At 44.0% G+C, this 27,513-nt stretch overlaps 2 protein-coding genes across 2 annotated transcripts; both read left to right on the top strand.

Moving 5' to 3' along the window:
• Window positions 1-106: 106 nt before the first annotated feature.
• NOG (noggin) lies at window positions 107-1,802 on the top strand. The gene has a single exon (XM_049772624.1). The coding sequence runs from the start codon at window positions 300-302 to the stop codon at window positions 1,008-1,010; it is 711 nt and encodes a 236-aa protein (XP_049628581.1). The 5' UTR covers window positions 107-299; the 3' UTR covers window positions 1,011-1,802.
• A 7,484-nt stretch (window positions 1,803-9,286) lies between these two features.
• Window positions 9,287-9,628, top strand: LOC126007571 (60S ribosomal protein L37-like). Its single transcript, XM_049772756.1, has one exon. The coding sequence runs from the start codon at window positions 9,294-9,296 to the stop codon at window positions 9,585-9,587; it is 294 nt and encodes a 97-aa protein (XP_049628713.1). The 5' UTR covers window positions 9,287-9,293; the 3' UTR covers window positions 9,588-9,628.
• The last annotated feature ends 17,885 nt before the right edge of the window (window positions 9,629-27,513 follow it).

Below are 27,513 nucleotides of genomic sequence, written 5' to 3'. Positions count from 1 at the left end.
CGCCCGCGCTCGCCCTGGAGCCCCTGCGGATGCCCCGCCGTGGCCGCCGCCTGCCCGGCTAAGACTCGCGCGCGCGGCCAGCTCCGGGGTGCGAGTTTTTTTTTTTTTCCAAGCCGGCGCGCCCCCCTATGCTGCCGGCCCTGCGCCTGCCCAGCCTCGGGTGAGCGGGCGAGCCTCGCTCGAACCGCCCTCCCTCTGTGTGTGTCTCTCTCTCTGTCGGCGTGCTTCTGGCTCCCAGGACGCGCGCGGGACGCAGCGGGCCAGCCCCGGGGCGCAGCGCCGGATCGGGAGGGAAAGGCATGGAGCGCTGCCCCAGTCTGGGGGTCACCCTCTACGCCCTGGTGGTGGTCCTGGGACTGCGGGCGGCCCCGACGGGCGGCCAGCACTATCTGCACATCCGTCCGGCCCCCAGCGACAACCTGCCCCTGGTGGACCTCATCGAGCACCCGGACCCTATCTTTGACCCCAAGGAGAAGGATCTGAACGAGACGCTGCTGCGCTCGCTGCTCGGGGGTCACTACGACCCGGGCTTCATGGCCACCTCGCCCCCCGAGGATCGGCCCGGCGGGGGCGCGGCCCTCGGAGGGGCGACCGGGGGCGCCGCCGAGGACCTGGCCGAGTTGGACCAGCTGCTGCGGCAGCGGCCGTCGGGGGCCATGCCGAGCGAGATCAAAGGGCTGGAGTTCTCCGAGGGCTTGGCCCCCGGCAAGAAGCAGCGGCTGAGCAAGAAGCTGCGGAGGAAGCTGCAGATGTGGCTGTGGTCGCAGACCTTCTGCCCCGTGCTGTACGCCTGGAACGACCTGGGCAGCCGCTTCTGGCCGCGCTACGTGAAAGTGGGCAGCTGCTTCAGCAAGCGCTCCTGCTCCGTGCCCGAGGGCATGGTGTGCAAGCCGTCCAAGTCGGTGCATCTCACCGTGTTGCGGTGGCGCTGTCAGCGACGCGGGGGCCAGCGCTGCGGCTGGATTCCCATCCAGTACCCCATCATTTCCGAGTGCAAGTGCTCGTGCTAGGACTCGGGGTTGTGGGGTGGGGGACCCCCGCCCCCCCACTCTGCCCGTGCCCGGACACCAGGTGGTCGACCCGCACCCACGCCCCCCCACCTCTCCTTCCAGGCTCGGTTTCCCCAACCAGCTCTCACCACCCTCTCTCTGCAGGAGGGGATTCATTCAATGAACTTTTAGTATTTTATTTTATTTTATTTTATTTTTTTCCGGCTACAGAGACTTTAGCTTTCTGGTTCATGTAATGAATGCACTGTTTAACTGTGTAGGAATGTATATGTGTGTGTATATACGGTCCCAGTTTTAATTTACTTATTAAAAGGTCAGTATTATACGTTCAAAAAGTTACCGGCTTCTACTGTATTTTTAAAAAAAAATTTTTTTAAGCAAAAGGATAAAAAAATACAAAAGAACAGAGAAAAGAGAGACTTATTCTGGTTGTTGCTAATAATGTTAACCTGCTATTTATATTCCAGAGCCCTTCGCATGGCGAGGCAAGGGGGGGGGGGGAAAGTTATTTTTCTTAAACTACAAAGAGAGGGGAGAACTTTTGTAGAAGGACTTTAAAAAAAGAGAGAGAGAGAAGCTATTTTCCATTCTTCGGAAAGTGTTTTTTGGTTTTCCTTGGACCTCGAAGAAGCTATAGAGTTCAATGTTATTTTACAGTTATTGTAAATATAGAGAACAAATGGAATGACTAATCATTGTAAATTAAGAGTATCTGCTATTTATTCTTTATAATATCCCGTGTAGTAAATGAGAAAAGTTCAGAGCAGGATTAAAGAAAACCACTAAAATCGACTGCGCTCACACTGCGATTCTCTGTGTTGGTGATTGATGGGGGGTGTGGAGGGCAGGCGGGGCGGGCGGGGTGCGGCTGTGCGTTACTGTGCCTGTCTGGAGAAGGGGCTCACCCCCTCTTGGAGTGTGATGGAGGTGACCGCTCAGGCTTTTTCGGGGGGGGGGTCGTTATTCTCACACACCCCCTCAGTTGAACATCACGTGGCCTCTATCCTGTCTCCTTGCTTTTTCTTCCTATGTCACCGAAGCTGGATCCGTCGTGACCTCGACACCCAGCCGGCCCCCTGGAGCTGACCCCGGGCTGGGCCGAGGGGCGGGGGGTGGGGAGGGTGGGCGGCCGCTTTGTGCTGCCTGACGGGCCCTTCACAATGGGGACACGTGTCTTTCACACCTACCCCGGGGGCGGAGTGCCGCTGAAACTTGACCCTTAAGGAATGGGGTTGGGGTGGTGGTGGTGGGGGGGGGGGAGATCAGAGCGCGCCCACCCAGATCCCGCCACCCCTCTAGTCTCGAAGCCCCCCCCCAACCCCGATATCCTGACCGTGTTAACCCTTTGCACTCCCAGAAGCTAAGGTGGTGTGGTGCGTGCAGAAGCGGTCTCTGGAAATCAACGCTCTTCACCTCCCAGATCTTTTAGGGCTGAGCCCCCACATCTAGGCCCTCTGCAGTCCTTGCAGGAGGGAGCTGGTGAGTTTGACATTAGCCTCCCTCCTGCCCTGGGGCCCTAAGGAAGACTCCTCAGAGGGTCAGGGTTTGGATTAGGGTGAAAAAAAAAAAACAGAAAAAAAAACTTCAGTGTTGGGGTCCATAGTTGTGAACCGGGTGCATCTGTCCAAACCCCCCAGCTCTGAACACTTAACTTCATTGAGAAGGGAGGGAGGATTCATTAGGATCCGGATCTTGGCGTTTAGGGGTTAGATGGGGGCAGAGACGTAGGATCCGAGGGACGGGCAAAACATCACCCCACTCCTCCGTGCCCCTTAAAGAGGGAGCTCCGGAGTGGGGGGGGGGGGCGGGCGCCGGACGCGCGCGCGCTCGCGCCGTTCTCTGCTGGAGTCCACCGTGGCGCCCTTGCGCGCTGCTCCACGTGGGCCGGCTGCCTGACACCGCTCAGCGCTCCCCTTTATTTATCTTGGACTCCAGAGTCGCTCTCCTGGGCTTCCCCCCCCCAACCCACCCACCTACCCACCCCTACATCAACCAACACCCCGCACCTCCCTCCAGGCGTCTCCCCCCACCACCACCACCAACCCGCACCCAGGACCCCAGATCGGGCCGGTCCGGAGTGGTGGCGGGGACTCGATGCTAACTAACTGAGGATTTGAAACCTGCGCCGGGTCCCCAAGAGCCGTCTCCGCACCCCCCGGCCGGCCCCGCCTGCCCCGTCCCTGCAGCTCGGCCGCTTTCTTCATTCCGACTCAGCCTCGGTGGCTCCTGATTTCAATAGCGGGGCCCGCGCGCCCGAACCCCCTCCCGGCGCTGCCTCCGTCCGCCGTGGGACAGACGTCAGGGCATTCATTAACTGCGAGCCGAGGAATAACGGCATTATTCCCCCCCGAGAGGGCACCCTGCCCCCGCGACTATCTGAGGCTTCATTGTAAAAGGATTAAAAGTTAAAGACCTCCATCTTATGATTCTTTCATTTAATCTTCCTGGCGCCTGGGAGACACGCTCGATGGATGGATGATGGCTTTTAAAATATTCCTAATGTCGGCTACCTTAAGACTCCAAGCCGGGCAAACAAACGTAATTTATTTCCCGAAGAAAGGGGATATTGAGATGTTTGAAAAGTTTATGAACCGCCGTGTGTCCCCCCCCCCCTCCCCTGTATATTTGTTAAGTTCTGACAAATATCCAAATAACGTTTTTTTTTTAAAAATCAGCCATTCATCACTTATGAATTTATGCAAAAACTTTCTGCGCCCCGGGCCAATATTTTTTTTAGACCAGAGTTTCACTTGCAAGGAGGGGCGGAGAGGGATAGGGATAGGGGAGGATGGGGGGGGGGGGTTCACGGTGTCTGTGTGTGTGTCTGTGTGTCTGTGTGTGTGTGCGAGTGTGTGTGTGCGTTGCGGGGCGGTGGGAAGGGGTGGGGGGACGAAAGCAAGAATTTTCATGCCTGGTAAACACGCGAATTATGCGAAGAGAGTTATTCCCAGCTGGGCGGGCAGCCAAAACCCGAGAGCGCGCCGAGGCCAGCGCCCCCACCCCCACGTTGGCAATGTCATTGGATCACAAAGCGAGGTCTTCCCCTCCGCGACGCCCCCTCCTCCCCGCGCCCGCCCTCCCGCGCCCCTCCTCCCCGCCACCCCTGCCCACTTGGAAAACCCGCTCGCTCGCAGTCGGCAGCTTCTCGGCTTTCAGAGCCAGCCAGAGCGGCTGCGAGCTGCGCCGAGCGCCCGTGCTGCACAGACGTGCCGGGCTAGAGCCAGACCACCGCTCCCAGGCGCGCCCGGCCCGGCCCGTGGCCGCTCTGGACGCTCCTCCAGGACCCGCAGGACCCCCAGGACCCGCAGGTCCCGCAGGACGCGGGCGAGCCCCGAGTTGGCCAAGGAGGCGCTGGCTCCCGCTGGTTACGCCTCCATTCTTGTTACCGGTGCTAAGACTAATAATAGCATCCATGCGGAAAGCTGCGAAAGGGCTTGGGGAGTCTTGGGGGGTGCTGGGTGAAAGGGGAGAAGAGGGGAGACCTGAGCTCTGGGCCAAGAGGCCAGAGAACTGCCCTCCGCTGTCAGCCCTGCTGTACCTCCCAGACGCCGGGAAATTGATCTTGCTGTCTTGTGTGGTTTTGACAGCCAGTGTCTATGCATCTAGGCAGCTGCTCGTCTTTTTGGGGGGTGGGGATATGCCACCCCAGGATGGACTTCCCTAACTCTTACAGATACAGACACAGCCACATGGGACCTTTTTTTTTTTTTTTTTTTTTTCAAAAATCCTAGGAAACAAAGACCGGTTTCCACCACTCAGCCCTCCTGCCGCGATTGGAAGAATTCAAGCATCAACCCTCTTTTCAACGCTTCCCTTTACTCCTTCCTTCCGCCAGGCCAACACGCCCACACTTCATGCACAAGCATCCTGAAGCCTCCGGTCCAGGGAAGGCCAGCTTCCTCCCTCCCTCGGGGAGGGTCCTCTTCCTCCTCTCCCACCCTCCCCCCAAACACACCCCCAAGTCTGGGAATAGGATCTGGTTCCCTATTGAGATGGAGAAGGCCAGGGGTTCATTATCAGTCTTGCTTCTGAGACTCCTGGGAAAGGGGCTTGAAGTTTGGTGGCAGCTGCGGGAGGAAGCGAGCTGTGTATTAAGAGCTCTTAGCTCTGCAGCATGGGGACAGCAGAGGGAGGGCCCTGCCCATGTTGGTATTTCGAAGGGGTGATTCATTCTTTTTCTTTAATGCTCTTGGAATGTTGGAGCTGGAGGGGAGCTTAGAGCTGATGCCCACCGCTGGGTTCACAGATGAGAAGACAGCATTGAGCAAAGACACGCTGAATGAAGTGCACATGGCCAGGGTGTCCAGGTCCTCTTTTTTGTTTTGCTTGATTCTTTTTTTCCCCCTAAAATTAAAAAGCGAGGCCCTTTGCACCCATTTGCAAGCAAAGTCTCCAGCTTTCAAATAAGGAACAAGGAACTCAGAGAATGTTGCATCTAGCCAGAGCCACACTGTAAGTGGCACTGTTCTACCCTGTATGCCCCTTGCTCCCTTCCAGCACTAGAACACCTGGCTGGGGAGGCACCATGTGCTACATTGTGTGCTGGCCCATCTCAACTCAAACCCCATAGTGACTGATGCCTAGGAAGCCACATGGAATAATTTGGTACATTCTGCTTATGTGTAAGAATCCCTCTCTTCCTGCCCCCCCCCCCATGCATACACAAAGCAAAGCAATAGAGGAGAGAAGAAGGGTAAAGGAAGGAAGAGAAATTAAATAAACCATCTAAGTCAACCTCAAGGACTCACGTTAAACTGGACAGCCAGAGAAGATCAGACTAAAGCTCACAGGGCACCTGGAATGACAGCCTAATTGGAAAGGAAATGTGGAAGCAAGGGCATTTGGATGCAGTAAGTGTGTATTGAAAATACCCATCTGTGTGTTGGGGAAGTAGCTCAGATGTTAGCAAGGGAGGAATCTAGGCCAAGTGAGAACAAGATAGAAAGTCAAAAGTGAGCTGAAGCCAAAATAATGGAGGATCTTGGAAGCCAACAAAGGGCACTAACTAGATTTCTCAGGCCATGGAAACCATTGAGAATTTCTACAGCAGGAACGTTTTTAGAGCACAAGAGCAGTAGGACTGTTGCTTCATCTGATATAGAGGTTTTAAGGACTGTTCTGACCATCTACAGATAGGTATCATGTGACAACAAAAGGGCCAGTCTTCAAATAGCATTTACTCTGCTTAAGGTCTCATGGAACAGAATTTAGCAAGACTTCTTCTAGGATACCCATGAATCTGTTAAAGTTACAAGACCTTCCCAGGCTGCCAGCACCTGACCACCAGTTGGTAGCTCAACTTACCTGGTAGCCAGAGCTCATGTGACTTAGGTATTTTCACATCCTGGTGGCTTCAGATTACTACGACTTCCCACACAGCAGGTTATGAGACTAAGAGACAATGTTTCAAGAATGTTCCATGGAGGCTACACTTCTAGCAATGTCTAGAAGGGCCCACAACTTTGTTCCAGCTGCCCTCTGTTGGTTAAATTGGTCTCCAAGACCCGTTCAGACTCCAGACTGGAAGAAAAAAAAAGAGAGGTATTATCTCTTCATAAGAGCAATAGCATGAAATTGAGGTTTCAGAAATGAGGGCTCACACAAATCTACCATAGGCTCTTTTTCAAGGCCATTCAATTCAATTCAATTCAATTCAAGGAATTGAATGCCCAGAATACAAAAAATGGGAAGATACAACTGAATTATACTTAAATTCAGTGCCAGACAGTTAGAAGGATTGGAAATAGAATAGTGGCTACTATCAGAATTTTAGTCAAGGAGCACTTTCTGGCATCCCAAAAAGAGTCAATAAGAGCCTGTGTTTGAGTGAAAGTCAATGACCATTTTCCAAAAGGCTGGAGAGGATTTGATGATTGGCTGGTTATGAGTGCTGAGGGAGAAGTCAAAAAGACATTGATGGGTAGGCTGTGCAATGGAATTAGTAGATCCCAGCCACCTTGCCAACAATTCACAAAAGTTCCAGACTTAATCCGGAAGAGACTCGCAGGCCGTTTGCAGCCCTTCCTACCACAATTTATGGCCCTGCCCTAGAGGAATCTTTTTTGTTTTGTTTTAGTTGTTTGGGTCACAACCCCAATGTTCAAGGCTTACTACTGACTTTGCACTCAAGAATCACCCTGCCTTTGCCTCCTGCAGTCCCCAGGTAAATTGAGTTTGAGTGAAATTGAGTCTTAAGTGAATTGCGTGTATAAAAGGACAAATGAGCCAATGAAAGAAAGGAGGAACAGAACAAAGAAAAGGAAGGACAAGGCTTAACAAACACTATGCTCAATAATATTCTCCCCCAGAAGACCAGAAAGATCTTGCTACTATAAAATGTTGCATTTGATGGGGCTGGAGAAGTGGCACAAGCAGTAGGGCATTTGCCTTGCACGTGCCAACCTAGGACAGACCGTGGTTCCATCCCCCAGCATCCCATATGGTCCTCCATGCCAGGAGTGATTTCTGAGCACATATCTGTTGCAAGTCAGCCCTTGATGGGGTTGACTGATGGAGGGATAGAGGATGAGGTCTTTCCCCTCCAGCTTGGAGCACGTGTCTGCCACCCTGTTCAGCCAGCGGTTCTGAGGTGAAGCGGCCGGTAAACAGCTCGCAGACAGTCAGGCTTGTGAAAATATCAGCTTTATTCAGAGGACAAGACTGAAGCCAAAAGCCTCTGCATCAGTTCCAGCCAAAAAGCCCCTCGCCTTCCACAGACCCTTGCTTTTATCCCCCAGAGTCAGGTACCACCCAATGGTGAGAGCAGAATCAGGTACCACTCTAGGGTAGGAACAGAATGCCAGGTCACACCCTAGGGTAGGGCACAATCACCGATCAGGGTAGGGTCAGTAATATCATAATCCCATTGAAATGTTTACATGCAGAACACATATCCAGGAGTAACCCCTGAGCATCACCGGGTATGGTCCAAGAAGCAAAAATAAATACAAAAAAAATGTTGCATTTGGGGTTAGTATAGAGTGGAGAAAGCAGGAAAACCAACCACAGCCAAGAGTGAAGACAGCTGTCCAAACTCCTTGATTGTCCCGTCACCCTGGTGGTTCACATTATTACAGGTTATCCTCTCTGTAAATGAGGAGGCTCATCCCATGATGCTAATGAGTGAAATGAGGCAAAGAAAGGCTAAATGACAGACTCAAGGGTCCAGATTCTGTAGACAGAAGCATCTGCATTCAAATCCAAGGCTAAATTAAGTGGGATTCCCTCTCCCTCTAAAGGCTTCAATGGCTGAAACAAATCTGAGCTGCTTTACTACACTAAGCCCTAAATATTGCAGTCTCTGAGAAAAATAATAGTTTGACCCATTGGGCTTAAAAGCAAGATTTCAAGGTTGGTTCTGCAGGGTTTGTTCATATAATATGTGTGTAAAGGTGGGCCAGAGAGATTGTGCCGTGGTTAAGGCTTTTTCCTAGCAATGAAACAGATCCTAATTTGATCAATGCACTGCACATGGTCCCTTGAGCATGGTCAGAAGTGCTCCCTAGGGCCTGGAGAGATAGCACAGCGGCCTTTGCCTTGCAAGCAGCTGATCCAGGACCAAAGGTGGTTGGTTCGAATCCCAGTGTCCCATATGATCCCCCGTGCCTGCCAGGAGCTATTTCTGAGCAGACAGCCAGGAGTAATCCCTGAGCACTGCCGGGTGTGGCCCAAAAACCAAAAAAAAAAAAAAAAAAAAAAAAAAGTGCTCCCTAAGGACAGAGCCAGAGTGAGCCTCTGCACTAACAAGAGATTATTAGTGTGACCCAAAATAAAAGAATAAAATAAAAGCCAAAAATTGGAATATTGTATGACTGAAATTCAATTATGAATAACTTTGTAATTGTGTACCTCATGGTAAGTCAATTAAAAATTTATAAGTTAGGGCCAGAGAGATAGCTTGGAGGTAAAGTGTTTGCCTTTCATCTTGAAGGATGGTGGTTTGAATCCCGGCAACCCATATGGTCTCCTGTGCCTGCCAGGGGCCAGGCGATTTCTGAGCATAGATCCAGGATTAACCCCTGAGCGCTGCCAGATGTGACCCAAAAACCAAAAAATAAAAATTAAAATTAAGGTGCCGGAGAGATAGCATGGAGGTAAGGCATTTGCCTTGCATGTAGAAGAATGGTGGTTTGAATCCCAGCATCCCATATGGTCCCCCGAGCCTGCCAGGAGCGATTTCTGAGCATAGAGCCAGGAGTAGCCCCTGAGCGCTGCCGGGTGTGACCCAAAAACCAAAATAAATAAATAAAAAATTAGCTCTTTGGTCCCCACCATAGAAGCAAGATGACGAAGGGGACGTCATCGTTCGGGAAGCGTCGCAACAAGACGCACACGCTGTGCCGCCGCTGCGACTCCAAGGCCTACCACCTGCAGAAGTCCACCTGCGGCAAGTGTGGCTACCCCGCCAAGCGCAAGAGAAAGTACAACTGGAGCGCCAAGGCCAAGAGGAGGAACACCACCGGGACGGGTCGCATGAGGCACCTGAAAATTGTGTACCGCAGATTCAGACATGGATTCCGTGAGGGAACAACGCCTAAACCTAAGAGAGCAGCTGTTGCAGCATCCAGCTCATCTTAAGGAATTTAACAACTAGTCTTGTGAATAAATGTCGTTTTTTTTTTTTTTTTTGTGGTTTTTGGGTCACACCCGGCAGTGCTCAGGGGTTATTCCTGGCTCCAGGCTCAGAAATTGCTCCTGGCAGGCACGGGGGACCATATGGGATGCCGGGATTCGAACCGATGACCTCCTGCATGAAAGGCAAACGCCTTACCTCCATGCTATCTCTCCGGCCCCAAATGTCCTGGTTTTTAAAAAAAAATAAAAAATTAAAAATTAAAAAATAATTTATAAGTTTAAAAAAGAATAAAACAAGGATGTTCACCCTCACATTACTATTTATTACAGTGAGAGAAGATCTAAATGGAACAACTAGACAACAAATGAATATAAAAAGAAAACAATTCTATTTACAGTTATATCAAAAAGAATCAAATATTTTGGAATAAATTTAATCCAAAAAAGGGACTATATGAATAGCCCACACAGTAAGACATTGCTTGTGGGGGGGAGGGTTGTTTTTTTAGTTTTTGGGTTATACTTGGCAATATTCAGGAGTTACTCTTGACTTTGCACTCAAAAATCATTCCTGCAATTAAACCCAAGTTGTCATTGTGCAAGGCTCTACCCACTGTATGATAGTACTGACCCCTGGAAGACATTGTTGAAAGAAAACAAAGAGATGGACAGACATATTATTATATGCTCATGATTGGAATAATTATGATCATTAGATAGATAAATTACCTAAAGCCGTATATAGGTACAATGTAATCCCTACCAAAACCTCAGGGTACTTCTTCACAGAAATAAAATCAAAATTTATTACATGAATTTGAAACTACAAAGATGATTAAACTTCAAATTGCAAAAGCTCCTGGGAAAAAAATAAAGATATCAAGTTCCCTGACTCAAACTATACTACAAAGTAATAGTAATTAAAGTAGCATGGTGTTAGAATAAAAACAGATATAACTCAATGGAACAGAATTGAGAGAAATAAATCCACACACATATGCATAACTTTTATGGCAAAAGAGCCAAAAGGCATTCCATAGAGAAAACCTCTTCAAAAAATGGTATTGAGAATACTGGACAAACATATGCAAATGAGTGTAACTAGACTACCATACAGAAAATTACTCAATGTGGATTGCTGGCACAAACAAGAACTGACACCATAACATAAAATACATTAGAGAAAAAAAAAAGGATATACTTTTGGGGTACCTTTCCAGCAATGTTAAGGAACCCAGAGCCCTCTCCCACAGACATATGGCCTGGTAATGCTGGGCCTGATGCTCAGATGCTTAAGCTTGGTGATGCAGCTCTTGCTCTGGCAGAGTTGGGGCCAGCAGAGCTATCTCCACTAGTGTTTAGGGAATCATTTGGTGGTAGGGCCTGATACATGAGCTTTCTTTTCAGCCCAGGATACATACCATATTTTTCACTCTATAAGACACACCTGACCATAAGACGGACATCATTTTTAATTTCTCCCCTACATTTAGGCTTCAGCTCCAGGAGGCATTCACTCCATAAAATGCACTTTTGCGGGGGGAAAGTGTGTCTAATGGTTTAAAAATACAGTATCTTGATATTATGCTTAGAGATGTTTTGACGTGAGAAAGAAAAAAGAAAGAGTACGAAAAAGAGAGAGAAAGGAAGGAAGGAAGGAAGGAAGGAAGGAAGGAAGGAAGGAAGGAAGGAAGGAAGGAAGGAAGGAAGGAAGGAAGGAAGGAAGGAAGGAAGGGAGGGAGGGAGGGAAGGAGGGAGGGAGGGAGGGAGAGAGGGAGAGAGGAAGGAAGAAAAGAAAGAAAGAAAGAAAGAAAGAAAGAAAGAAAGAAAGAAAGAAAGAAAGAAAGAAAGAAAGAAAGAAAGAAAGAAAGAAAGAAAGAAAGAAAGAAAGAAAGAAAGAAAGAAAGAGGAGAGAGAGAGAGAGAGAGAGAGAGAGAGAGAGAGAGAAAGAAAGAAAGAAAGAAAGAAAGAAAGAAAGAAAGAAAGAAAGAAAGAAAGAAAGAAAGAAAGAAAGAAAGAAAGAAAGAAAGAAAGAAAGAAAGAAAGAAAGAAAGAAAGAAAGAAAGAAAGAAAGAGAGAGAAAGAAAGAGAGAAAGAAAGAAAGAGAGAAAGAAAGAAAGAGAGAAAGAAAGAAAGAAAGAAAGAAAGAAAGAAAGAAAGAAAGAAAGAAAGAAAGAAAGAAAGAAAGAAAGAAAGAAAGAAAGAAAGAAAGAAAGAAAGAAAGAAAAGGAAGAAAGAAAGAGGGGAAGAGGTAATCATTAGACTAGATAAATTACCTAAAGTCGTATATAGATACAATGCAATCCATATCAAAATCCCAGGGTACTTCTTCACAAAAATAAAACCAAAATTTTAGAGAAATTTAGAGAGAAAAGAGAAGGAAGGAAGAAAGAAGAAAGGAAAGAGGGAGGGAGGAAGGGAAAAAGATAAGGAGGGAGGGATGAAAGGAAAGAAAGAGAGAGGGAGGGAAGAAAGTAGTGAGGAAGGGAGTGAGAGTAAATAAGACATAACAAAGCAGGGGCCAGAGAGATGTACAATGAGTAGAGAGTATCTGCCTTGAATGCAGCCAACTCAGGTAGGCACCCTATATGGTCCCTAAATACAAAGGCAAGAGTGACTCCTGAACACTGCTCAGGTGGGATGTGATCCCCCCAATACACACACACACACACACACACACACACACACACACACACACTCATACACACACACATACACACACAATAATAGAACAATAGCTAAATGAGAGGACATCAAGTCAAAACTAAAACTTTTTTTTTTTTTTGGTTTTTGGGTCACACCCGGCAGTTCTCAGGGGTTACTCCTGGCTCTGTGCTCAGAAATCGCTCCTGGTAGGCTCAGGGGACCATATGGGATGCCAGGATTTGAACCACTGACTTTATGGATGCAAGGCAAATGCCTTACCTCCATGCTATCTCTTCGGCCCCAAAACTACAACAATTTTTATTTCTTCAGCACATAGAAACTTACATTAAAACAAAAAAGTCAGCCTATCAAATGGGGAGCTTTTTGTACATAATGTATTCATGCAAAATATTTACAAACTACAAAAAATTTTAAATGTTTTTAAAAATTGGTCTGAATAGACTTCTCCAAAGAAGATGTAGGCCATTAGCATATTAAAAGGTATTTACAATCTGTTATTAGAGAAATGTAAACCTTAACTATGAGATATCAACTCATGCCTGTAAGAATGACTGTTGGCTCGTACCCCAAAAGATAAGAATCAGAAAGTATTGGAAAAGAAATGGAGAAGAAAATTCATAAACTCATAAACTTTTGTTAAGACTTTAAATTGGTGCTGCTATTGTATAGAATTTCGGGAAAAAAATTAAAGACAGAAATTTCAGGTGATACAGACAACCCACTTCTGGAAATTTAATTGAAAGACATAAAAATATTAATTTGAAGAGTTACATGCACCTTCATGCTTTTGCAGCATTTTCTATAATGGTCAAGAACTGAGAGCAACTGTTTTCAGCACAGCTGGATGAATGACTGATGAATGGCTAAAGATGTGACATATACAAACAATGACGTATTATTTAGCTATTTTAAAAGATGAACTCCTGCCATTTGCAGTAAGTGGATAAACCTAGAGAATCTCTGCTTATTGAAATATGCCAGATGCAGAAATAAAAACAATGAATGATTTCATTTATGTGTGATATATTTAAAAATAAAAAGATGAACTAAATAAAACAAAAATTAATTTTTGGACTAGAAGACAAATTCAGGTTACCAGAAGGGAGGAAGAATGAATATGAAAAGAAGCACAGAGAGGCTCTTTAAGTACTGAACTTATGTTAGTAGATACCCAGGTTGGTTTTCTATAAATATACACTTGAAATTTGAATGCCCATATAATGCTGTGTTATCTTAATTTTTAAAAGCTAGATTTACAAAGAATATTTATATATATATATTATTATTTTATATATAATGTATGTATGTGGTTTATTCTGGGAAGAAAACCTATGCATTTAATGTAATTTTTTAAAGATCACAAAGGTACACAAAGGTATCACAAAGGTCCAGGTGATTGCAATTTATTTTTAGACTTCCATTTGTAACTTGTTTGAAGACTCCATTTTCTGTGATTTGACAAATTTGACATGGTTCAGTGTTCAATACATAATCAACACATACTGGTAAAGTGAAGCAAAGAGACTTTAGAGTCTACAAAAGCCCTCCAAGGTTTTTTTTTGTTTGTTGTTTTTTTGTTTGTTTGGGTTTTTTTGTTTGTTTTTGGGCCACACCCGGCGTTGCTCAGGGGTTACTCCTGGCTGTCTGCTCAGAAATAGCTCCTGGCAGGCACGGGGGGACCATATGGGACACCGGGATTCGAACCAACCACCTTTGGTCCTGGATCGGCTGCTTGCAAGGCAAATGCCGCTGTGCTATCTCTCCGGGCCCGCCTTCCAAGGTTTTAAACAAGAAATAGATGAAGTGGGCAGATTATTCTAGATTAAATGTGTGAGGAAAAAAAAAAGAATTAACCCAGGTAATAACTAAGATAGTTTAATGTGTGCTTAATTTGTTTAAGCCCTGTGTCCAGTGCCTTAAAACCTCATAGCCAAAGCCTTACTAGTGCCCAATACTACTAAGTTTGATATCCCTAAATAAAGGACCAGAGAGATAGTATACTTGGTAGTGCACTTTTTCTGCATATGACTGACCTCAATTAAATCTCCAGCACCACATAAGATCCCCTGAGCATTACTAGGAGTGATCCCTGAGCATAGAGCAAGCAAGGAGTTAAAAAATAAAATGGAAGGTTGAAAAGTCACCTTAGAGTCTGCTTTTATCATCTAATGCTACATGATTCTAATTTAGATATCTAATATCTAATTATTAATATCAAATAATATCTAGTTAGTTAATGATATATCTATATATCTCATTTTATTATAGGTATATCTATTCATTAATGAGATATAATTCTAGTTATAATTAATAGGGGAGGGAGAGAGAAACACCCCCTCCTCAAACAGAGATGTGTTCTAGAAAAACAGAAGTTAGATTCAGTCTGCATTATTTCTTTTCGTTTGTTTATTTTGCAACCATTTGCTGCAATTGAGACAAAGTGGCCCAGATGAAACATACCACCTTCCTTTTGTCATAATCCTCACACCTCCCATATTGTCATGTTTTATTCATTAGTTATGTACCAACCAGCACCATTGTGGACGTTTGATAAGGAGATTAAAATAGATAAAAAGAAGAGATTGGCTATAAAGAGACTGAAAGTGAAAAAAACAATTTTGATTCTTTGACAGAAGAGGAATGCAAGTCATGAACGGATTTAGGAAAGGGATCAAGATTGTTAGGCAAAGATTGTTGGAATGACCACTTTTGGAAGGTGGTGACCTCTGAGTGGTACTCAGGGATTATCAGACAATGGAGACCACAATACAATGGGAGGGTTTGAGGATGCAGTGGTGTTTGGGCCCAGAAGAGCTATGCTTACTCAGTGAGAAGGGTTACACAAGCCACCTTGTCACTGCCTGAGCTTAGAAGCTTCCAGAAGCATAGGGAAACATGTAGTGCCAGGAACTGAATTAGGGCCACCTGCATGCTAGGTGTGTCCCTTAACACCTGTACTCTGTCCCCTGGAATCACAACTTTTACACAAAAATGAACTTGAAATTCCTCATGTAGTCATTGTCCTGCAAAAACTAAGTCTTGTTATATCCTATTGGTTTGTCTCTATACAAGTTACTCTGGAAGAAAACTAGTTTAAGAAGTCACTTCCCCCAGATTTCTAGTGTGAGTGTAAGCAATGTTAGAATTCACAAAGCACTTTCATGTACAAAAATTTACATGTGCTGAGACCAGACCAAAAAACTTCTGAGGGTTTGCTGTATGTTCCCAGAACCAACTACAGTGCCTGCCCTATAGTGGATCTTACCAAGTTTTGTTGGGGGAGGCCAATGCACATGGGCAGGAAAACTGAAGTTCACAGAAGCTGAGAGAAAGACAGATGCTTGCAGATGGCAGATGGCTCCGGGAGTAGCTGATGCCATGCCCGATGGACGATCCAGCTGCTGCTATCTTTTGGGGTCAGGACTGAGCTCAGGAAACCAAGCGAACATCTGCAGATGGCTGAATTAGTCCATGGGATAAAAATAAGGAAATTGCAGTCTCATGAAACAGGTTTGCCCATGGCTGGTGAGGGCTTCCTTTTCCAGGTTAGTTTTCAAAGCTTTACCATTTCCATTCAATAAACTCAATTAAGTGTGTGTGTGTGTGGGGGGTGTCCTATGGGATCTCCTTAATTAAGAAATAGTACTTCTCTCATTTTACAGATATAAAAACTTGTGGAAACAGAAAGTGTAAGTGATTCACTCAAGATAGCAAAGCCAGCTGGTGTGGACCCGAACTTCAAACAACTAGCACTGGGTGGCTGGTGGGAGAAGAAAAAGGACTGAGTGCTCCCCAAGTTTAGTATCCCAACCAGTCTCCCTAATTATATTATCACCCCAATTCCAATCCATTTTCCACACTGTCACTGGAGAGACCTGAAAACACACATGTGCTTGTCATTTCCATGCTTAAAACTTCTCAGTGGCATTCCAGGGCTCTGCAGATAAAGGCTGGAATCCTCACCAGCCTCTGGCCCCTCAGCAGAGAAGGGTTTAAGCCTCAAAGCCTTTTGTGTTTCTCAAGCATTCTGTGCTCTCTCTGCATTAGGACTTCTGCATCTACTGCACTTCTATTTGCCACTGCTCCCCTAAGTGCCACCTGTTCTTTCTTAGGTCCCTTCTGATCCATGCTTTCAGCTCTCAAAATATTTGCTTCTGGGCCCGGAGAGATAGCACAGTGGTGTTTGCCTTGCAAGCAGCCGATCTAGGACCAAAGGTGGTTGGTTCGAATCCCGGTGTCCCATATGCCCCCCACCCCCTTGCCTGCCAGGAGCTATTTCTGAGCAGACAGCCAGGAGTAACCCCTGAGCACCGCCGGGTGTGGCCCAAAAACCAAATATATATATATATATATATATGTATGTATGTATATGTATATATATATGTATGTATGTATGTATATATTTGCTTCCAAGGATGCCTATTTTGTAGAGTTGGTATTTGTGTTCCCTGTCAGGAGTTTTGGTCATCACAGTGTCCTTAGCTATTGATACAGTCTGAGTAACATAGAAAGAGTAAAGATATAATATGCATTATTTGTGTGTATATAAGTAATATTCATACATATATATTATCTATTTTATATAGACACATCTATGAGTGCATTAAAGAAATAGAAGATGTATTCATTGGCCATCTTACTGGTATAAATTAGCTACTGGCTAGGGTTTAAAAACCCTACTAAAGTAGGCTGAGAGTTCAGGGTTCAGTTTCTGTTAAATAGTCATCCAGGGAAAATTTAAGAATGTGACTAAATGCATGACACAGAGCAAGGGCCAGAGTGGTGATGATCCTAAAGCAACTCTATCAGTCCTGGGGATTACAGTGAGTCACAGACAGGGACTCTGATGGTCCCTGTCTGTTTGAGTACGTGAGGAAGACAAACTGAGTTATCATATAATTTTCTCAGTTAATCTGGACCCAACGAGTCAAAGGGTATTTACCACGTAAAGTTTTCCCATAAGAAGCTAGATAAAATTAAAGGAGGAAGTCCGAGGAGAAAATTCTGAGAAGTGCTCTCCAGGCATCATGGAAGATCCCCCTTTCCCCACATGAGAAACCTGTCAAATAGAAAAGATTACATTATCTTTGGAACTGTTCAAACTTAATCCTTCCGGCCCAGGGAATAATAAAATTAAACAATGACTCACACATGCTGAATGTTTTACCGCTTAAAAACCACTTTTCATATCCATGATCTCTTCCAAACCCACACAAGAACTCATAGTCAGAGTTCTGATGATGGTTTTAAAAGCAAGAAAACTGAGGCTGGAAATATTTTCCCAGAAAACCATAACCTCTCTATTGGGAAAAGAGTTTGATATGTTGGAGGTAGGTAGGGGCCAGGGAAAACCCTGAAAGTGGGAGTGAGACTGGCCTAGATTTGACTCTTGCACTATAGATGTTAGCCACGAGCCTTAGTTAAAACTCCTGCCCTTCTACCCTTGAGTTGAGAGTGGCATTTCTCTTCCATGATGCTGGCTTGTCCAATGTGTTTGTGTGTTTGGCTGTGGGTTCCAACAAAAAAATGTATCCTTTCTTGGGGCCGGAAAGATAGCACAGCGGTAGGGCATTTGCCTTACAAGCTGCTGACCCAGGACCGAGGGTGGTTTGAATCTCGGGATACCATATGGTCCCTAGAGTCTGCCAGGAGCGATTTCTGAGCACAGCACCAGGAGTAACCCCTGAGCGCTGCCGGGTGTGACCCCAAAACAAAAAAAAAATTATCCTTTCTAGAAGAAATTGCAGTTTTTCTTTTTTATTTAAACTCATTGTGATCCTCTTTATCAGGACAGAAGTTGAACATCCTACAACCTAGGAACTGTGACTAGTGATGCTCCAAGTTGTTGTTGTTGTTGTTGTTGAAATATTGGTCACATTTATTTTATTTTAATTAAAAATTTTATAAATCACTTTGATGCACAGTTACAAAATTGATAATGATTGAGTTTCAGTCATACAATGGGTTCTATAGTACCCATCCCTTCACCCTTGCACATTTCCTGCCACCAATGTCCATAGGTTCCCGCCCCACCCTGCCTCTATGGCAGGCACTTTTCTTCTCTTTCTCTCTCTCTCCTCTTCTCTTTCTTCCACTTTTTCCTTTTAGACACTATGATTTGCAATATTGTCACTTTATCCCCTTTCAGCACCCAGTTCTTGTTCAGACTGATCATTTCCAATTATCATTGTCATAATGGTGCTTTCTCTGCCCAATTTCACTACTCCCCAGCTCTTTGTGGTGAGTTTCTAACCAAGGACAGTTCTATGATCCTTGTTTCTATTGTCTTTAGATATTATTATGTATTATAACATGATGTTATCATTGTTTTTCCCACAAATAGATCCAATCATTCTCTGTCTATACCTCTCTCTCTAATTTATTTTACTCAGCACAATACTCTCCATATCCATCTATGACTAAGCAAATGGCATTACTTCTTTTTTTTTGTTTTGTTTGTTATTTTGTTTGTTTTTGTTTTTGGGTCACACCCAGCAGTGCTCAGGGTTTACTCCTGGCTGTCTGCTCAGAAATAGCTCCTGGCAGGCACGGGGGACTATATGGGACACCGGGATTCGAACCAACCACCTTTGGTCCTGGATCAACTGCTTGCAAGGCAAATACCACTGTGCAATCTCTCCGGGCCCGCATTACTTCATTTTTCCTAATAGCTATATAGTATTACATTGTATAGATATGCCCCCATTTCTTTATCCACTGCTTTGTTCTTGAACATTTGGTTATTTCCAGAATCTGACTACTGTAAATAGTGTTGCAATAAACATAAGAGTACAGATGCCTTTTCTGCATGGTGTTTTTGTGCCTCTAAGGTATAAGTCTAGGAGCAAATATTGCTGGGACATTTGGGAGGTCAATTTCTAGCTTTTGAAGAATGCCCATATTGTTTTCCAAGATATCTGGACTAGTTAAAAAATAATTCTCTCTTGTCTCTTATAACCTTTTGAACCTAAAGTCTATGTCATCTAATATTAGTATTGACACACCAACTTTTTTGGGGGGGGGGTCACACCCAGCAGCACACAGGAACTACTCCTGGCTCTCTGCTCAGAAATCACCCCCAGCAGGCTCGGGGGACAATATGAGATGCTGGAATTCAAATCATCGTCCTTCTGCCTGCAAGGGAAATACCTAACCGCTGTGCTATCTCTCTGGCCCCTACACCAACCTTTTTGAGGGTGTTGTTTGTTTGAAAGATTGTCTTCCAACCTTTGACTTTCAGTCCGTATTTGCACTGACTATTCAAATGTGTTTCTTGCAGGCATCATAATGTAGGGTTCAGTTTTTAAATCCATTTTGCCTCTCTATGTCTCTTGATTGGTGCATTTAGTCATTTAGTCAACTGACATTAAAAGAGTTTATTGTCATGGAATTTTGTGCCATCTGTTTGTAGAACTTTGTTGTGTTTGTGGGGTTTATCTTGTCTTAAAATACCCCCTTCAGTTCTTCTTTTTAAGTTGGTTTTGATTCTATGAAGTTCCTGAGCTTTTCTTATTTATAAATATGTGTATATTTCTTCAAATCTGAATGACAGTTTGGCCAAGTAAAGTATTCTTGGTGAGGCATTTATTTTATTGATTTTTTCACTATATCTCACCACTTTCTTTAGGTCTAGAGAGTTTCTTTGAAAAAAAAAACTGCTGTACATCTTAAGGATACTCCTTTGTATGTAATTTACTTCTTTGAATTTATTATTCATCTCTATATATAGTATTAATCACTCTGATTAGAATATGTCTCGGAGTATTTTATTTAGATTTCTCTTAGCTGATACCCTTCAGATGTCCAGGATGTGTGTACATGCACTCTCCAGATCTTCTCAGCAATATCTTTGACTGGTGCTTCTTCATAGGGTTTGTCTTCCTGGTCCTCTGGCAGCCAATGATTCTTATGTAGTTTCTCCTGAATTTATTCCAAAGTTCTCTTGTTCAATGTTCATTTATTTTTAAGACAATTTTTACATCTCCTGCTGTTGTCTGGAGGTGTTATGCAGCTCATTTTTGAGCTCACTGACTCTTTCCTCAGCAGCTGTTAGTCTGCTAATAAGGCCTCCTAGTGAGTTTTTAATTTCCTCTACCAAGTTTTTTGGTACTATCTTTATGTTTGAAAATTTCTCAACTCACTCTAATATCCTCTTGGGTATTGTCTATTTATTATATGGTTTCTTTGGGTTCCTTGAACATCCTCAACATTTACTCTCTAAAGTCCTTATCAGAGAGGTTACATAGCTGGATGATACTGGTTGAGTTTTCTTTTCTTTTCTTTTTGTTTTTTTGTTTGTTTGTTTGTTTTGGTTTTTTTGTTTGTTTTGGGTCACAGCCAGCAGTGCTCAGGGGTTACTCCCAGATCTACTCTCAGAAATCATTCCTGGCAGGCTCAGGGGACCATATGGGATGCCAGAATTTGAACCAATGACCTTCTGCGTGAAAGGCAAATTCCTTACCTCCATGCTATCTCTCCGGCCCCGGTTGAGTTTTCAGAACCACCATCTTCACTCACTAAGTGTGGTAGTGTTCTGTTTTGCTTTTCTTTTTTTTATTAATAATTTTTATTTTGACCAAAGTGGATTACAAATCATTCACAGTATACTTTAGGTATCTAATTTGACCTTTACAGTCTAGATGTTGTGCATTTACTGTCTGTTGTGATGTGACTGAGTGGCTGGAAAAAAATATGTTGACATGGAGAAAAGCAGAGCAGCAGTGTTCTTCTTGGGTCACTGACCTACCTGGTGCTAAAATGGTGCTTCTGAGTCACAAAGTGGAACCTGCTGCCACTTTGTCTGTCTGCCTCAGTTTCTGGAACTGTATAGCTCAATCTTCTCAGTCCCTCATCTTTGCAAAATCCCCATCTCAGAGAAAACAAAATCCAATAGATCCTTTTTCTCCACTGACAAAAAAGGTATTTGATGCCAGTTGTCTTTATGGCTTATTCCTCTTGTTGCTATTTAAGTTATTAGCCAAAGAAGTGAGGTGAGTAGAATTCGCCATCATCATGGTGCTTGCTGTTGAAAGGAAGACGTAACAGCAGCTCAGTTCCTTGGATAAAATGCCTCAACCTTCAAATTATCAGTGGCTCCAAAATTACACTAAATCTCCTTTAGTCTTGGTCTCTAACATGAATTCTGATATTGGCCAGAGCCACTTTCCTCCCTGAAATTTATGTTTATCCTAGCCAGGATTGTGTTCATGAGTTGACAGACAATGGTCTTAATGACTCTTCATTGCTGGTGCTACATGCAGACTCTGCTGTGGCTCTCAGCTCTAACTGGGGCAAACTATCTGCTCCTGAAATGGAGTGGAGCAGCACTTGTCCAGACTTTCCTGGAAGTAAGCCCTTTTGAGAGAAAATTCCTTGAGACATTTATGGAATTAGATTAATTACACACAATACTAATTATCTAGGTCAGATTCTTACCTCCGTGAATATAAAACAGTCTCCCTATTATCACTCCAGTCCAATTTACCATGTCCCTATCCCCAGGTCCATGAACAGTGTGTTTGCTTTTTGTCTTGGTCCTTAGAGATGGATGGTCCTCAAGGTTTTGGTCAGTTTTCTTCTTCTCCCTTCTCACTTTTTCCTTCTCTGTTTAGGGTGGGGAGATGTGGGCCTCCTACAAAGAAGAAACCTAAACACCAGGATCTGAATCTCAACCCCGGGCCAGTTGAATTTTATAAACTACATGCTTGCATAGCTCGTTGCTTCTAGCCTTCACCACATCAAACACAAATCCAAAACTTAACCTAACCCTATTCCTCAACCTTCTATTTCAATTTTCTCATTCTTGAATAATGGCCCCACCATCCACCCAAGCATACAGATCTACCTCTACTTAAAAAAATCTCTGATTTACCTCTTGTTGGTATTTTCTCCTAATTAACAAAGTGTTATCAGCATCTCCTGAATTAATTTATCAATCCATAACTCATCCTCCTTTTCACTATGAAATGATGCTCAGTTTCTCAACATCTCTTGCATTGGCCATTGGACAAATTGATAGTCAACAGTCTCCCTGAGACCATTGCTTCATCTCATTTTCATCATTGCCACTTGTGTTGACGTTTCCTTAGTACATACTCCAAACTTTCTTTGCCTCACCTTTCCTGTAGAACTATGCGAAAGCTTCTTTAGCATGCAACCCAAGTTCTTTATAATCTTTGGCCCCAATTGGCCTTCCATTATTGTGTGTCATCATCTTCTACTCCACCTGCACCCATCAATCAATGACACTAACTTATTCATGGCTGCCTAAACTTGCTAGCCCTTTGATCTTTTTGCTTATATTATTTGCTCTACCTGACATGCCCCCTGCCCCACCCTTGCCCTTTCACCCAAACTAGAATTCCACCCAAGGAAGAGTCTCACTTCAGGACTCAGCTCACATGACAGTTCCTCAGCCCTTGGTTAGGTTGGAATTGAGTTATCTTTTGTTCTCCCACTTGTTGAATAAATAATAATAATAATAATACAGATGTTAACTGTATATATAACAGGTATTATTCTAGGAACTTTTGCACATTATATCATTTAAGTATCTCTAGAAATTATTCTTTTTTTTTTTTTTTAGTTTTTTTTTGGGGCCACACCCAGTGTTGCTCAGGGGTTATTCCTGGCTATCTGCTCAGAAATAGCTCCTGGCAGGCACGGGGGACCATATGGGACACCGGGATTCGAACCAACTACCTTCGGTCCTGGATCGGCTGCTTGCAAGGCAAACGCCGCTGTGCTATCTCTCCAGGCCCTAGCAATTATTCTTACTATGCAAGAAGTTTAGAGAGATTTGGTCCTTTATCAAAGGCCTCTAGATTATATTGTGGCAAAGCCAGGATTGAAACCCAAAAATTCATTTTTTATTATTAAATTTATAATATTTTAATAATATTATTATACTAATAGTACTGTAATAGTAATACTATTATTGGATTTCATGCATACAATAGTCTAACATCACACCCACCACCAGAGTGTCTGCTTTCCTCCACCAGTGTCTCAAGGACCCCTCCCATTCATCCCTAGGTAAGATCAGTTCTGAGGACTAGTTTTCAGATTCTGTTGCCTTTGGCCATTTGCTGTACCCTTACTATGGTTCTTTATGTCTCACATATGAAAGAGATCATTCTGTGTCTGTCCCTCTCCTTTTGGCTGACCTCACTCAGCATGATATCCTTAGTTCTCCCACATAGCAGCAAATTGCATAATTTCATCTTTTCTTATAGCTGAGTAGGATTCCATTGTATTCATATACCACAATTTTGTTATCCAGTCATCTGTTCTAGGGCACTTGGGTTGTTTCCAGTTTTTGACTATTGTGAATAGTGCTGCAATGAATATAGGAGAGCAAGTGTCTTTTTGAAATAGTATTTTGGGCCTTTGAGGTATATGCCAAGAAGTGGAATTTCTGGGTTATATAGAAGTTTATTTCTAATTATATGTGTTCATCTTGCTTTCCAAGGAGGTTGAAACAATCAACTTTTCTACCAACAGTGGATGATGCTTCCTTTTTCTACACATTCATTCCAGCACTAATTATTTTGTTCTTTTTTATCTGTGCCAATTTCACCTTGTGAGATACCGTAGCTCATTGTTATCTTGATTTGCATTTTCCTAATAAAAAATTGAGATCATTTTTGTATGTCTATTGTTTATCCATATGTCTTCTTTAAGGAAGTGTCTGTTCATCTCTTTTCTCCATGTTTTGATGGAGTTGTTTGATGCTAGGTTTCACAAATGCTTTAGATATGTTAAATACTAGCCCTTTACCAGGTGAGTTTGGGGCAAATATTTTATCCCAGTCTGTGGGTGTCTGTTAATTTTAGTTATCTTTTTTTTAGTACAGATGTTTTTTAATTTGATATAGTCCCATTTATTTATTTTTGCTTCTGCCAAAACCCAGTCCTAAGTGTATTCTTACATTCTCATTAGTTATTATGGTACTTGACCATTGTGTTAAATTTGCATGACATTTTATCTAATTTTAAAGCACTTTGAAAGTAGCTACTGACTTTAATTAAATTCCCAATCCTTACCCTAAATAGAGCTTGATATTAAATATCGGAAGTATTTGATGTCTGCACTGGATAATGGAATGAATGGATAGAAAGGGTTATGACTTGGTGACAATTATGGTACTTACAGTGGGAAAGGAGAAGGTGGGTGATTGGAAAGGAAAATATGAGGACACTGGAATTTTGATGGTGGGAGGTTAGAAGCTAAAAATATGTAGAAGCTTAAAACTCAACCCTTGGAATTCCACAGCATTGTAAGCCAAAGATAACTCTATGAAAAAAGAAGGAGCTATGTTTTACTTTCTTTTTAAATCAAATAGAATTTTTTGTTTATTTAATAAATATCTGTTAACTCCAAATTCAACCTAAGGATGCCTTTTGAAAACCTAGATACATGGGGTTGTTAAAAGAATAGGCTTTGAAGTTGGTCCTAAGCCCTTAAGCCCATCTCAGCAGTGACTGATAATATTAATGCCTTTGTAAACGCTAAAGCCCTGGGCAAACACAGTCACAGTTATTAATACTGTATGTTTCTCCAAACAGCACTCAGGCTGTCCCCACCCCAAGGAGAAGAGAAGCTGAGGAATCCTCCAGAGATGTGAGATGCTCACAGGAAAGACCTGAGAACCCAGTCAAGGGCTGCGGCCACAGATTCTGCTGTCTCCTGAGGAGTGCATGGTGTGACATGAACCAGACCAAAGAAGGACTTGGGCCTTTTGTTAAAACAGAATAAACTGTTTTAAAACAGAAGTCACTGAAGCCCTGCACAGTTGGGACCTCAGGCCAAGGTCATTGTCATTTGGCCTCAGTTTTCTCACATAAATAAAGGAGAAAGCCAAGGCCCAGAGAGGTGTAGAAAATGGTGCAAAGTAACAGAGATAAGTTAGCACTGGAGCCAGAACTAGGACTATGGATGCCCCTGGCATGCCAGGCTACCCCCACTGTCAAGATTAAAATTACTTTGGCAAGGTGGGAAAGCTGCTGGCTCAGCTCTGTAGTCAGGGGTTTCTCTTGGCTGTGCTGCGGGACTATGTATTTCTCGGGGTAAGACCAAGGTGGGTGCCGTGCAAAACAAGCACCTTGACCCCTGTACTATATCTCTCTAGCCCTATAATCACTTAAAAAAAACTTATCACAATGATGCTTTTTGATTGTGTTCTTGAGGGAAGCATTTATTTAAGGAGCAATCACCCTATCCTACAACGTTAGAGATAATTTCAAAAGCCCTGAGAGGTAGAAATGGAGTGTCAATGGGGCAAGGGCCCAGCATGTTTACTGGCTCAGCCTCCGTTCCCCATCCCCTACCATCATGATGCCAGAGGATGCACCAAGTGGCTCTCAGGGCTGGGATGCTGTCTCTCCCTGCCCAAAATACATACGGGGTTATGGCCCCTTCAGGCTGGTGGGTGAGTCCAGTAATGATGGTTACAAGGAGGAAGAACTCAGTCTGGGAATGAGAGAGACCTGGGTGGCAGGCATTCAGAGAACTGAGGTGTAATCCTGACATTCCTCTGTAGCCCCGACAATGGAAAACCCACCAATACAGCATTGCTCACACCTTAAGTGTTTATCATGGGTTAGGTCCTATGTATTATTAACAAGGAATAAACATCGCCTTCCTGGGGCCAGAGAGATAGAGCAGCAGGAAAGGCACTTGCCTTGCACACTGCTGATCCTGTCAGTTTACTTGTCCTTGGGAAAAGTTAATGTTAGCAGCGACCACTTATTAGTACTGACCACATGTCAGGAACTGCACTAAGTCTCCATATGTCCCAGTTCTTCCCTCTCAATGAGAGATCATCCTGTGTAAAAATGAGGAAGTTGGGGCCCACAGCAGGGGTGGAGTGAACATCCAGAAGAGCAATGGCAGACTGGGAATTCACCACACTATACCTCAAGGAAAAGAGAAGTAGCCCCCTGGTTCTTGCAAGGATAAAGGTAGGTAAGAACTGCAGGGACCAGGTACACATGGACACTTAAAAACTGTATTCTTGGGCCTGTGAGATGGCTCAAAGGGCTCCTGCTCATGATACAGAAGCCCTGGGTTCAACCCCTTGCATTATGTGGTTCATTGAGCACCAAACCTGGAGTTGCCTCTGAGTATCACCAGCTTTGAAAAAATGTATCTCATGTTGGAGATTCAGTTAGAATCAGGAAACCATGCCTTGTGTCTTCAGGATTTGCATTTCTTTCCAGGTGGTAACACCTTCCAAGAGTAAACTTGAGAGCACAGACAAGCCAAAGCAACCCCGCATCACTGCAACAAGAATTGGTCTATTCAATCTAGTTGACTGAATATTGTAGCAGTGGCCCAGTGCTTTCTGAGCACTGTTTGGGAAATCCACCCTCTGACCTCAGAAAATCATGTATAACCTATTGTATTCACTTCTTTTCAACAGTGGAAGGGACAAGCAGGCACCTCTGACAATTACAACCTGATATTTCCATGTTGGACCTCTTCCACAGATACCAGCTTTGCCTTTTCTACACTCCCCCATGCCCACTGGAGAGTGTATCATGTCCCTGCACATATATACAAATGTAAAAACATGTACACACATGTGTCTACACAATACATGGCTTTTCCGTTTTTAAAAAACAACTTAATTAATTGATTGATTGGGTTTTTGGACCACACCCAGTGGTGCTCAGGAGTTACTCCTGGGTCTGCACTCAAAAATCGCCCCTGCAGACTTGGGGGACCATACGAGATGATGGGAATCAAACTGGGTCCCTCCTGGGTCATCTGCTTGCAAGGCAAATGCCCTACTGCTCTGCTACCTCAACGGCCCCCTCCTGCTTCTTTTGCTTGCCTATATTAGGTATCCATGGCAACACACATATCTCAGCAACAAAGACAAGGTGGCCTGGCTGCTGCTTTTCCCCTCCGCAGCTCCCTGACCTACTGTAGATCAAGGACAGCTACATAACTCAGATAGCTGCCTAAACCTTCCAACAGGAACCATCAAAACATTTTCTCAAGGGTGGGGACAAAAAGGTAGAGGGCAGAGAAACTATTCTAAAAATACAATCCTTGGGACACAGAGACAGGTAAACTGGTGAAGGGGGTAGTGTTGAAATTATGTCCATGATAACTCATTATTAATAGCATTATAAGCAAAAATATTTTAAAAATAACAAATGGATATTTGTTTTCTCTAGGATGAGAACAGAGCAAAAAATCCCAAGCCCCCTGAATGGATTGTATAAGCCTTTCCAGGTATGAGTTTTACAGAGAC

This window comes from Suncus etruscus, chromosome 1, assembly GCF_024139225.1.
Source record: "Suncus etruscus isolate mSunEtr1 chromosome 1, mSunEtr1.pri.cur, whole genome shotgun sequence".
NCBI classification, from domain to species: domain Eukaryota; kingdom Metazoa; phylum Chordata; class Mammalia; order Eulipotyphla; family Soricidae; genus Suncus; species Suncus etruscus.
This window is presented reverse-complemented; position numbering and strand designations above follow the sequence as displayed.

Bases quoted from the DNA above. Each gene is read 5' to 3' on its own strand.
- LOC126007571 (XM_049772756.1), top strand. From the start codon at position 9,294: ATGACGAAGGGGACGTCATCGTTCGGGAAGCGTCGCAACAAGACGCAC.
- NOG (XM_049772624.1), top strand. From the start codon at position 300: ATGGAGCGCTGCCCCAGTCTGGGGGTCACCCTCTACGCCCTGGTGGTG.